At 45.7% G+C, this 12,967-nt stretch overlaps 1 protein-coding gene across 1 annotated transcript in view; it reads left to right on the top strand.

Annotated features, from left to right (window-relative positions):
* The window catches only part of LOC126236057 (probable ubiquitin carboxyl-terminal hydrolase FAF-X), a 346,675-nt gene that overhangs the window by 206,301 nt on the left and 127,407 nt on the right, over positions 1-12,967 (top strand). Inside the window, exon 25 of the mRNA XM_049945098.1 lies at positions 1,059-1,208. Within this exon, the coding sequence (XP_049801055.1) occupies positions 1,059-1,208 (150 nt within the window). The remainder of the gene's footprint in view (positions 1-1,058; positions 1,209-12,967) is intronic.

Here is a 12,967-nt window from a genome sequence, read left to right as displayed (position 1 = left end):
CGAGTAAATACGGTACACCATGTATGTGTGGTTGGATATGGGTGTGTGTGCGAGTGTATACCTGTCCTTTTTTCCCCCTAAGGTAAGTCTTTCCGCTCCCGGGATTGGAATGACTCCTTACCCTCTCCCTTAAAACCCACATCCTTTTGTCTTTCCCTCTCCTTCCCTCTTTCCTGATGAAGCAACCATTGGTTGCGAAAGCTAGAATTTTGTGTGTATGATTGTGTTTGTTTGTGTGTCTATCGACCTGCCAGCGCTTTCGTATGGTAAGTCACATCATCTTTGTTTTTAGATATATTTTTCCCACGTGGAATGTTTCCCTCTATTATATTCATGTGTGTGTGAATATAATAGAGGGAAACATTCCACGTGGGAAAAATATATCTAAAAACAAAGATGATGTGACTTACCAAACGAAAGCGCTGGCAGGTTGATACACAAAATTCAAGCTTTCGCAACCAACGGTTGCTTCATCAGGAAGGAGAGGGAAAGACAAAAGGATGTGGGTTTTAAGGGAGAGGGTAAGGAGTCATTCCAATCCCGGGAGCGGAAAGACTTACCTTAGGGGGGAAAAAGGACAGGTATATACTCGCATATACACACATATCCATCCGCACATACACACAAACCCATATCCTTTCGTCTTTCCCTCTCCTTCCCTCTTTCCTGATGAAGCAACCGTTGGTTGCGAAAGCTTGAATTTTCTGTGTATGTTTGTGTTTGTTTGTGTGTCTATCAACCTGCCAGTGCTTTCGTTTGGTAAGTCACATCATCTTTGTTCTTAAATTTATATTAGTGAATGTGTGTGTCTGCATCCTCAGAAATGTATTACTAACACGTTGGCTAGATGGCAATTGTTTTGGGTTCTTCTGCCGAAAGCCATTTTATCCATGATCTGATGATTCACTGTCACAGGTCTGTTGAATCCTCAAAGAATCTCAAGAAGTGAACACAGAAATCATAATTATTACGAAAGTATTACTTTTGGTAATAGTCTAGAATAGTGTAAGATAAATGGCTATTGAAATCTGTTTCTAATAACATACTCAATTCAACAGGAGAATGTAAAGGAGACTGGAGAGACATTTGTTGATGAAGCTGTCTTGGAGGGTCATCTTGGAATTGCAAAAGAATTGTTATCTTTCATGCCACCAGATAAGAAATATGAAATAGGCTCTGAAGAAAAGAAGAGTATTAACCTAATAAAGGTAGGCTGAATATTAACATTATTCCAACTCTACTCATGGCTGCCCCTGAAGTAAGAGAGACTTCCATTTTTCACGAAGATGAGAAAACCATTCTACTTTTAAGTAATGATAGTTCTAAAGTTTAAGTAATTGCCTTACATATTAGTATTTGACTTGAGGAACTTGCTATGCAAGTAACCGATGTATTTGTGACTTATGAGTGTTGTTGTCGTTGTCGCTGCTGCTGTTGCTGTTTCAAGTATAAAGACTGGTTTGATGCATCTCTCTACACCAGTCTCTCTTCTGTAAGCTTTGTCGTGAGTGCATAACAACTGCATCTCTCTGAACCTTGGCTGTCCCTTTGCAATTTTTGTCCCCCACACATCCCTCCATTGCGAAATTAAATATTTCTTGTAATAGTATTTCCACTGTAAATAAAAAAATAAATCCATCAAAATGCCTTTCATGTAATTTTCTTTGTCTATAGAATAACTAGATTGTGCTCATTTAAGATTGTCAGTTATGAATGTTACCCATATTGCAAGTCTTTGGTGGTTTAGCGATATTTTCGAAGATGCGTTACACTTTTGAGGTATATTAAGAATGACTGAGATCTTTCATTACTATTTACATTCTATCTTTACCAGCACTTATTACGTGTTGTCTATATAATTAATGTTATGTAAGATATGTGCTAAACCATTTTTAATATAGATTGATTTTAGTCTTTTCATTAACTTTCTTAGAAAATTTATTGCATTTTCATTTTGTAGTGAAAAATACTGTTCAAATCATTTTATTTTTTTATTGTTGAATAAATGCAATAAAATCCCTTTTTAACAAATGTCTGGGGACCTAAACATTTTTTTCTATAAATGGAGGCTTTCATTAGATACAAATTTGGCTGAGTTACATTGGAGTGAAGACCAGAAAATTACTGGACCATTTTTGTGTTGTACAAGTACTTGCAATAGCAAGGTGAAAACTATAATATGGCATAGCTGAAATTAAACAGGTTTTCACTTTTAAGTTACTTGTAAAATTGATAGTTCTTGATTTAAAGAATTCCTCCAGATAGAATATAGTTTTAGTCAACTAATGACACAGATTGAATATGACAATGAGGAACTAAGAAAGACTTCTTAAATGCTGTGCCTTTTCTTTTAAGCAAAAAGGTTACTTGATACTTGTAGTCTCCTCTAGTTGTTTGCCGCTAGAATTGCCTTCACTGACAAAAATAGCCTCTATCCTGTAGCCCCTTGCATAGCTGCAGAAATTTGATGCTGGCGAATCCTCTTTTTAGTTAACCTCATTTGCACCACAGCTATCATATATTTATAGTTAAATGCTCCACGGGTTCCTTGTTAGGTCAGATTTGTAAGCAATCTCAACCTTTCAATGACTTCCTCTCATTGTCAGGAGTTACATGTTAGCTATGTGGTATTTCATTTAACTGGCAGAATTATGTCATGGAGACATCACTAAATCGTGTGTGTTCTATATGGTACCAGAGTGTAGTATTTTTCTTACTTATCATACTGCATCATTATATATATATATATATATATATATATATATATATATATATAAAAAGAAAGATGATGAGACTTACCAAACAAAAGCGCTGGCAGGTCGATAGACACACAAAAAAACACAAACACACACACAAAATTCTAGCTTTCGCAACCAACGGTTGCTTCGTCAGGAAAGAGGGAAGGAGAGGGAAAGATGAAAGGATGTGGGTTTTAAGGGAGAGGGTAAGGAGTCATTCCAATCCCGGGAGCGGAAAGACTTACCTTAGGGGGAAAAAAGGACAGGTATACACTCGCACACACACACATATCCATCCACACATACAGACACAAGCAGACATATGTAGAAGGTAGGTGTGCGGGGTGTCGGTGGGGTCAGGAGATTGATGGAGTCAGGTGAAAGGTTTTGTAGGGGGCCTACCTTCTTCCCAAAATTCATAAACCCAACCTTCCCGGCCGCCCCATTGTAGCTGGTTACCAAGCCCCCACAGAGCGTATCTCTGCCTACGTAGATCAACACCTTCAACCCATTACATGCAGTCTCCCATCCTTCATCAAAGACACCAACCACTTTCTCGAATGCCTGGAATCCTTACCCAATCTGTTACCCCCGGAAACCATCCTTGTAACCATTGATGCCACTTCCTTATACACAAATATTCCGCACGTCCAGGGCGTCGCTGCGATTGAGCACTTCCTTTCACGCCGATCACCTGCCACCCTACCTAAAACCTCTTTCCTCATTCCCTTAGCCAGCTTCATCCCGACCCACAACTTCTTCACTTTTGAAGGCCAGACATACCAACAATTAAAGGGAACAGCCATGGGTACCAGGATGGCCCCCTCGTACGCCAACCTATTCATGGGTCGCCTAGAGGAAGCCTTCTTGGTTACCCAGGCCTGCCAACCCAAAGTTTGGTACAGATTTATTGATGACATCTTCATGATCTGGACTCACAGTGAAGAAGAACTCCAGAATTTCCTCTCCAACCTCAACTCCTTCGGTTCCATCAGTTTCACCTGGTCCTACTCCAAATCCCATGCCACTTTCCTTGACGTTGACCTCCACCTGTCCAATGGCCAGCTTCACACGTCCGTCCACATCAAACCCACCAACAAGCAACAGTACCTGCATTATGACAGCTGCCACCCATTCCACATCAAACGGTCCCTTCCCTACAGCCTAGGTGTTCGTGGCAAACTAATCTGCTCCAGTCCGGAATCCCTGAACCATTACACCAACAACCTGACAACAGCTTTCGCATCCCGTAACTACCCTCCCGACCTGGAACAGAAACAAATAACCAGAGCCACTTCCTCATCCCCTCAAACCCAGAACCTCCCACAGAAGAACCACAAAAGTGCCCCACTTGTGACAGGATACTTTCCGGGACTGGACCAGACTCTGAATGTGGCTCTCCAGCAGGGATACGACTTCCTCAAATCCTGCCCTGAAATGAGATCCATCCTTCATGAAATCCTCCCCACTCCACCAAGAGTGTCTTTCTGCAATCCACCTAACCTTCGTAACCTGTTAGTTCATCCCTATGAAATCCCCAAACCACCTTCCCTACCCTCTGGCTCCTATCCTTGTAACCGCCCCCGGTGTAAAACCTGTCCCATGCACCCTCCCACCACCACCTCCTCCAGTCCTGTAACCCGGAAGGTGTACACGATCAAAGGCAGAGCCACGTGTGAAAGCACCTATGTGATTTACCAACTGACCTGCCTAGAAGCTTTCTATGTGGGAATGACCAGCAACAAACTGTCCATTCGCATGAATGGACACAGACAGACAGTGTTTGTTGGTAATGAGGATCACCCTGTGGCTAAACATGCCTTGGTGCACGGCCAGCACATCTTGGCACAGTGTTACACCATCCGGGTTATCTGGATACTTCCCACTAACACCAGCCTGTCAGAACTCCGGAGATGGGAACTTGCCCTTCAGTATATCCTCTCTTCTCGTTATCCGCCAGGCTTCAATCTCCGCTAATTTCGATTTGCCGCCGCTCATACCTCACCTGTCTTTCAACAACATCTTTGCCTCTTTACTTCCGCCCGACTGACATCTCTGCTCAAACTCTTTGCCTTTACAAATGTCTGCTTGTGTTTGTGTATGTGCGGATGGATATGTGTGTGTGTGTGTGTGTGTGTGTGTGTGTGTGTGCATGAGTGTATACCTGTCCTTTTTTCTTTTTTCCCCCTAAGGTAAGTCTTTCCGCTCATGGGATTTGAATGACTCCTTACCCTCTCCCTTAAAACCCACATCCTTTCGTCTTTCCCTCTCCTTCCCTCTTTCCTGATGAGGCAACAGTTTGTTGCGAAAGCTTGAATTTTGTGTGTATGTTTGTGTGTCTATCGACCTGCCAGCACTTTCATTTGGTAAGTCACATCGTCTGTGTTTTTTATATATTTAATTTTCTCCAATGATACAAATATGGATTGAATATCATGTCTGCCACTTTGCGTATTTTAATTTTTGTAGGTCTGAAGAAAGGATGAAGTGCAGTATGTTGATCATAATCTGATACAATATTTGTGTGTTTTTTCCCCCTTCCCATTAGAGATGGCTAATGTAATAGCTCATTCACTATAGCCATTCTTCTAGAACACATTTTTTAGAAACCCGATCTCACGATACAAGTGGTCCTTGTCAGGAACAGTGTAAGCTCTGAGTGTATCAACGCATTTAAAACTGCATTATTTTGGGCTGGATGATGAAAGCTGTGCACAGTGAGATTTAGCTAAGTATATGTTGGACTCTGGTAAAAGGAGTGCCCAGCCAATTCTCCATCACACAAAATATGTAAAAAAAGTAGCTTTCCTTCTCTCCGTCTCAGCAGTGAACCCAATATTGGGATGCATACTAATTATATGATGAATTAACAGGTGAAGAGCTTCAATCCATTGTGGCCATATTATAAACGTGTCATCACCATAACAAAAGAAGGAATACGGATAAAGAGAAACTGAATTTAATGGTTTTTCAAAATGGTCCATAAAGTAATTACCGACTGTCTGTTCCACCAGTTATTTCATTATACCTACCTGTATAGAAAAAGTAGGTGGTTATCAAAGTGTGGTAAAACTATTTGATATCCTTGCAAGGGAAGTGGTCTGCAAATGACTTAAATGTATCTTTCGATGGTAGTTCTGTGAACAAACAGACCATATCGAAACTGAGCATAATTTCATTTGGATTCATTCCGATTTGTTTAATTATGTCCATATCAAAATATTAACAGGATGCGTTGTGGAATTAAGGACAACTTGTTGGGGTTCTGGATGGCAAATTTGTGAAAAAGTTCTTGATACAGTTTTGGTCTCTGTGTTAGTTATTCTTCCAAATTTCATAAATAAGTGCCACTGGGTTGTAGATCACATGTACATTTCTATGTTGTTGTTCTTGTTGTGGTCTTCAGTCCAAAGAATCTTTTGTTGCAGCTCTCCATGCTACTCAATCCTGTGCAAGCCTCTTCATCTTAGAGTAACTACTGCAACCTACAGCCCTCTGAATCTGCTTATTGTATTCATCTCTACAATTTTTACCCCACACACTTATTGTGTTCAGCTCTACAATTTTTACCCCACACGCTTCCTGCCAGTATTACATTGGTGATCCCTTGATGATGTCTCAGAATGTGTCTACCAATCGATCCCTTCTTTTGGTCAAGTTTACCACAAATTTCCCTTCTCTCCAATTCTATTCAGTACCTCCTCATTAGTTACATGATATACCGATCTAATCTTCGGCATTCTTCTGTAGCACCACATTTTGAAAGCATCTATTCTCTTCTTGACTAAATTATTTATTGTCCATGTTTCACTTCCATACATGGCTACACTCCGTACAAATACTTTCAGAAAATAGTTCCTAACATTTAAATCTATACTTGATGTTAACAAACGTCTCTCCTTCAGAAACACTTTCTTTGCCATAGCCAGTCTAAATTTTATATCCTCTCTACTTCAACCATCATCAGTTATTTTGCTCCCCAAATAGCAAAACTCCTTTACTACTTTAAGTGTCTCATTTCCTAATCTAATACCCTCAACATCACCCGACTTGATTCAACTACATTCCATTATCCTCGTTTTGCTTTTGTTGATGTTCATCATATATCCTCCTTTCAAGACACTGTCCATTCCGTTCAATTGCTCTTCCAGGTCCTTTGCTGTCTCTGCCAAAATTGCAATGTCCTTGGTAAACCTCAAAGTTTTTATTTCTTCTCCATGGATTTTAATTCCTACTCCAAATTTTACTTTTGTTTCCTTTACTGCTTGTTCAATATACAGATTGAATAACATTGGGGATAGGCTACAACCCTATCTCACTCCGTTCTCAACCACTGCTTCCCTTTGATGCCCCTCGACTCCTATGACTGCCCTCTTGTTTCTGTACAAATTGTAAATAGCCATTTTCTCCCTGTATTTTACCACTGCTACCTTTAGAATTTGGAAGATAGTATTACAGTTAAGTTGTCGAAAGCTTTCTGTAAGTCTACAAATGCTAGAAACGTAGGTTTGCCTTTCTGTAACCTGTCTTGTAAGATAAGTCATAAGGTCAGTGTTCCAGGTGTGTTCCAACATTTCTCTGGAATCCAAACTGATCTTCCCCGGGGTTGACTTCTACGAGTTTTTCCATTGTTCTGTAAATGATCCGTGTTAGTGTTATGCAGCCGTGACTTATTAAACCAATAGTTCGGTAATTTTCACACCTGTCAGCACCTGCTTTCTTTGGAGCTGGGATGATTATATTCTTCTTGAAGTCTGAGTGTATTTTGCCTGTCTCGTACATGTTTCTCACCAGATGGAAGAGTTTCGTCGTGATTGGCTCCCCCAAGGCTATCAGTTGCTCTAACTGAATGTTGTCTACTCCCGGGGCCTTGTTTCGACTTAGGTCTTTCAGTGGTTTGTCAAATTCTTCATGCAGTATTGTATCTCCCTTCTCATTTTCCTTTATGCCCTCTTCCATTTCCATAATATTGCCCTCAAGGGCATCTCCCTTGTATAGACCCTCTATATACTCCTTCCACCTTTCTGCTTTCCCTTCTTTGCCTAGGACTCGTTTTCCATCTGAGCTCTTGATATTCATACAAGTCGTTCCCTTTTCTACAAAGGTCTCTTCAATGTTCCTATGGGCAGTATCTATCTTACGCCTATTGATATATGCTTCTACATCCTTGCATTTGTCCTCTAACCATTCCTGCTTAGGCATCATGCGCTTCCTTTCAATCTCATTTTTTAGACATTTGTGTTCCCTTTTGCCTGCTTAATTTGTCGCATTTTTATATTTTCTCACTTCATTAATTGAATTCAGTATCTCTTTGATTACCCAAGGATTTCTACTAGCCCTCATCTTTTTACCTACATGATCCCCTGCTGCCTTCACTATTTTGTCTGTCAAAGCTACCCATTCTTCTATATTCCTGCAGTAGCCACCAGGAAAATCGCGGGAGGCGCACATCGGCACAGCACATCTTGGACAGTAGTTGCCGCAAGTAGAGTCCCGTCCACCAGAGGGCATGGGAGAATTCGGCCGCGACCTCTGCCAGCGGAACAACAACAACAACTCAGGCAGCACGGGCCGTGCCCAGCGAGTTCACATCGGGCATGCTTAGTAGACAGTTCCCGGTCTACGCTATATGAAGTGCGACGGAAAACGTGAACAGTGTTACTACACAATTGGCGACGAGTAGGGTCGTTCTTTCATGTGTTGTGTCTTTGTTCCGGTTTCGCAGCTTATCCACGGCATGTAGGATTTAGTGCGGGTTTTGGTTGAGTAGTAGATGGAGCTCATGGCCATCATCAAAAAGCGCTTCCGGCGTTGCTCTCCACGCAGTCTGCTCCAGCGCCGTTCCCTCCTCCCGTCCCCCCGTATGACGAGACGTCGGAGGATTGGGGTGCATATGAACATCGCCTTTGGCAGCATTTTCAGGTGTTTCATGTTGCCGATGCGGAGGTATGTCGTGCTCTTTTCTTGTCTTGGATATCTCGCTCACTGTATCAAGTTTTGTGGTAGCTAGCGCCGTTGCAGGAACCCTCGTCCTTGTCTTTTGACGCATTGTGTTCATTGCTGTCTTCATATTATCGCTGCCGCATGCATGTTGTGGCGGCTAGGGTCGAGTTCTATCAATGCAAGAAGCAGCCCCATCAGTCTTACCTGGCGTGGGCTGCTACCCTGCATCATCTTAGTCGCAAGTGTCATTTTGTCACGGAGCAGTCGCGAGAGTCGTATGCCCACGTTATGCTGCGTGACGTCATTGTTCATTCGGCCCCTGATAGGGAGGTCCGGCAACGGGCCCTGCAGTTAGAAGACCCTTCCCTTGAAGTCCTGTCCATTGCTCAATCGTATGAAGTCTCTCATGCCACTGGTCAACAGTTGGAAGCGTGGTGCGACGTCGCAGCGTTTCAGGGCGGCGCGGCCACGTCCACTGCACCCGGGGTGGATAACGTGTGAGCGGTACAATCCGGCCGTTACGGCTGCTCCTGCATGGCGCGTAAACAGAGTTCCGGCCGCCGGCCCCTGTTACCGTCCTGTGCGTCGTGCTATATCTATCATGATCGGTCAGAGTGCCCCCAGCATTGGGCCGTTTGTCGCAAATATAATAAAAAAGGGCACATTGCTAAAGTTTGCCGCTCAGCCTCAAAAGAATCGAAGGAAGCAGGTACAGAGGACATGGACGTTGACATTCAGGAAGTTTCATCGGGCCAGGCTCCAGACGCATCGGCACACAAACTCTTTATCGAGGTGTCGGTTCGGTCGCGCCGATTACAACTGCAAGTAAATGCGGGGAAGCGGCAGTTTCTTTGTTGAATGCACAAACTTACTCCTACCTTTGGTTGCCCACATTGGCGCCAGTTTACCGGCATCTATGCGGTTATGGTAAACAGTTCATTCCCCTACTGGGTCAATTCATTACCGACGTGACTTGCAAATCAGTCACTCGGCCTATTACTTTTATTGTTGTCAGTGATGCGAGCTCCACTAATCTTTTTGGCTTGGATGCCTTTCAAGTTTTCGGTTTTTCTATCGCTGACACCATACAGTTTCAGACTTTGAAGCTCACTTAAAGTTGAAGGCGTCGGCTCACCTGCGTTTTCTCCGCGCGAGGCAGATCCCCGTGGCTCTCAGCCCTCGGGTAAAGGAAGAGCTAGACCGGCTGACAGCCCTAGGGGTCGTTCTTCCCATTTCTTCTAGTGAGTGGGCTTCGCCCCTCGTTATTGTCAGGAAACCCTCAGGAAAATTACGTCTTTGTTGCGATTTCAAGGCCACCATTAATTCCCAATTGGTGGTGGACACTTATCGTTTGCCTCGGGCTGATGAATTGTTCTCCGCCGTGGCGAGAGGCCAATATTTTTCGAAAATCGATCTTTCGGAGGCTTATCATCAGATACCACTGGATGAGGACTCCAAACGGCTGGCGGTCGTCAACACCACGTTTGGCCTTTACCAATACCAGCGGTTGGCCTTCGGAATATCCAGTGCCCCGGTGATATTCCAGTGTTATCTTGAGCACGTCACGTCGACAATCCCTCATTGTATTAATTACCTAGACGACGACATTGTTACAGGCCGCAGCACGAAGGAACACTTGCACAACCTTCCCACCCTCTTTCTCAAATTCAGGTCCGTGGGCTTGCATTGCAAACTACATAAGTCAAACTTCTTCTTCCAACCGTCCATTGAGTATGTGGGCTACACCATCTCTCGGCACGGCGTCCAGCCGCTAGGAAGTTTGGTCCAAGGTATCGTCAACCTTCCGCGGCCCGCTTCGCTGAAGGCGTTACAAGCTTTTTTAGGCAAGATTGCCTATTACCACCAGTTCATTCCCAGGGCTTCCACCGTAGCCCGCCCCCTGTACTGCCTTCTGCGCAAGGGTGTTCCTTTTGATTGGTTGCCTGCATGCGAGCGAGCGTTCACCTCGTTGAAGGGCCTCCTCACGTCAGCGCCTTGTTTGGCTACTTTTGACCCCCATAAGCCCTTGGTCCCGGCTACAGATGCTTCGCAGTATGGGGTGGGGGCGGTCCTGGCCCATCGCAATGCGGATGGTTCCGAGCAGCCATTGGTGTTTGCGTCTAAAACTCTTAGTCCCGCGCAGGCCCATTACTCCCAGGTGGAAAAAGAGGCTTTGGCCATTGTCTACGCTGTTACCAAGTTTCACCCTTTCTTGTATGGCACGAAGTTTCAGTTAATCACTGACCATAAGCCGTTAATATTGTTATTTGGCCCCGCCTCTCAGATTCCGGATAGGGCGGCCCACAGACTACAGCGCTGGGCCTTGTTCCTCTCTAAGTACCATTATGACATTCATTTTCGCCCTACCGGACAGCATGCCAACGCCGACGATCTTTCCCGTCTTCCGGTGGGCCCGGATCCTAAGTTCGATCGAGAGGAGATTGTGTTTTCATTTGGATGTGGCGTCCCGCCAAGCGGTTGATGGCTTCCCGATCACTAGTTCTAGAGTTGCCAGGGAAACGCTAGCTGACCCAGTTCTCCGGCAATTAGTTCGCCTCATTCAGCAGGGCTGGTCATCCCGACCTCCAGGCCGGGCCTCGGACCCTCTTCGTAATTATTTTGTTCTACGAGACTGCCTCTCTGTCTTGGAAGGAGTTCTCCTTCTGGCTACCGATGATACAGCTCCTCGCGTGGTTGTTCCTGCAAGTTTGCGAAGGGAAGTCCTCACGTTATTACATGAGGGGCACTGGGATGTTTCCCGTACTAAAACCTTGGCTCGCAGACGTGTACTGGCCCAGTATTGACAGAAAAATTGAGCACTTGGTGGCCGCCTGTTCCCAGTGTGTGAGCCAACAGGCCTCTTTCAGGTCAGCGTTCTCTTCATGGCCGCCTGCAACCCAGGCATGGGAACGTGTTGACATCGATTTTGCGGGCCTGTTTCTCAATGGCTTTCGGCTCATAGTCATTGATGCTTATTCCCGATTCCCCTATGTGGTTCGCTGCTCCTCAACCACTTCAGAAGTTGCAATCCAGGCACTGGCAAAAATCTTTTCTGTGGAGGGTCTGCCAGTCACCTTGGTCTTGGACAATGGACCTCAGTTTATTTCGCAGACCTTCCTGGATTTTTGTAGGCGCTTCGGTATTTGGCACATTTGCTCTCCCCCCTTTCATCCACAATCGAATGGGGAAGCCGAGCACATGGTGCGCACATTTAAGACGCAGATGAAAAAGTATGTGAACGAATTTCCTGCGGAGGAGGCGTTGACGTTTTTCTTGACGGCATACCGGACCACACCGATGGGAGAACACAGCCCCGCAGAGCTCCTCCACGGGCGCCAACCTAGGACTCTGCTGCACCTCCTCCGGCCTGGTCCTCGCCCATCTTCGCAAAATGGACTACCCGGCTTTCCACCAGGTATGTCCGTCTGGGCACGTGGGTTTGGTTGCAATCCATGTTGGATACCGGCAGTGGTCCTGTGCCGAAATGGGCACCGGCTCTTTACCTTGCAGGCAGGGGACCGGGAGGTACGTCATCACCAAAATCAGCTACGTCCTCATTTGGGCACTCACACTCCGACCCCTCGGGCACCGGCTTCCCCATTGCCGGCACCCGTGTTGGTTTCTCAGGGGACGCTACCGCCCCTCCCCCCTGTGACTCCGCCACACTGCGATGGTTCTCAGCCTTGGCAGCCTCCAGTAGGTCCAGCACCGTCATCGCCATCGTTACAGATGACCCAGCGAGAGCCGGCCCCCCTCGCAGGCCCGGTTTCTCCGGAAGCTGGTCCACCTGTGGTCGTCCGTTCCCCATCGTCCCCGCCATTGGGTCTTGCTCGTCCCAAGGTGGACCAGGATCCGGAGTTAGACGGTTTGTCTCCCGTTCTGTCATGGGCTCCTGTGTTGGGACGACAGGGGCCTCTTCGTCTGGGTCACTTCCAGCCGTATTCGAAGGTTCCGGCTCGAGGGTTGGCAGATCCCTTCGACTCCAGCCTTCCGATGGACGTGGAAGTCATCGCTCCTGCACGATGCTCCACCTTCTGACGCAGTGGGTGGATCACAGTGGCTTCACCCCCCAAAGGAGGAGTAGTGCAGTAGCCACCAGAAAGATCGCGGGAGGCGCACATCAGCACAGCACATCACGGACGGTAGTTGCCGCAGGTAGAGTCCCGTCCACCAGAGGGCACGCGAGAATTCGGCCGCGACCTCTGCCAGCGGAACAACAACAACAACAACTCAGTCAGCACGGGCCATGCCCAGCGAGTTCACATCGGGCATGCCTAGGAGACAGT

The sequence above is a fragment of the Schistocerca nitens genome, chromosome 2 (assembly GCF_023898315.1).
Source record: "Schistocerca nitens isolate TAMUIC-IGC-003100 chromosome 2, iqSchNite1.1, whole genome shotgun sequence".
NCBI classification, from domain to species: Eukaryota; Metazoa; Arthropoda; class Insecta; order Orthoptera; family Acrididae; genus Schistocerca; species Schistocerca nitens.
Note: the sequence above shows the minus strand (reverse complement) of the source record. Positions and strands in the feature narration are given on the sequence as shown.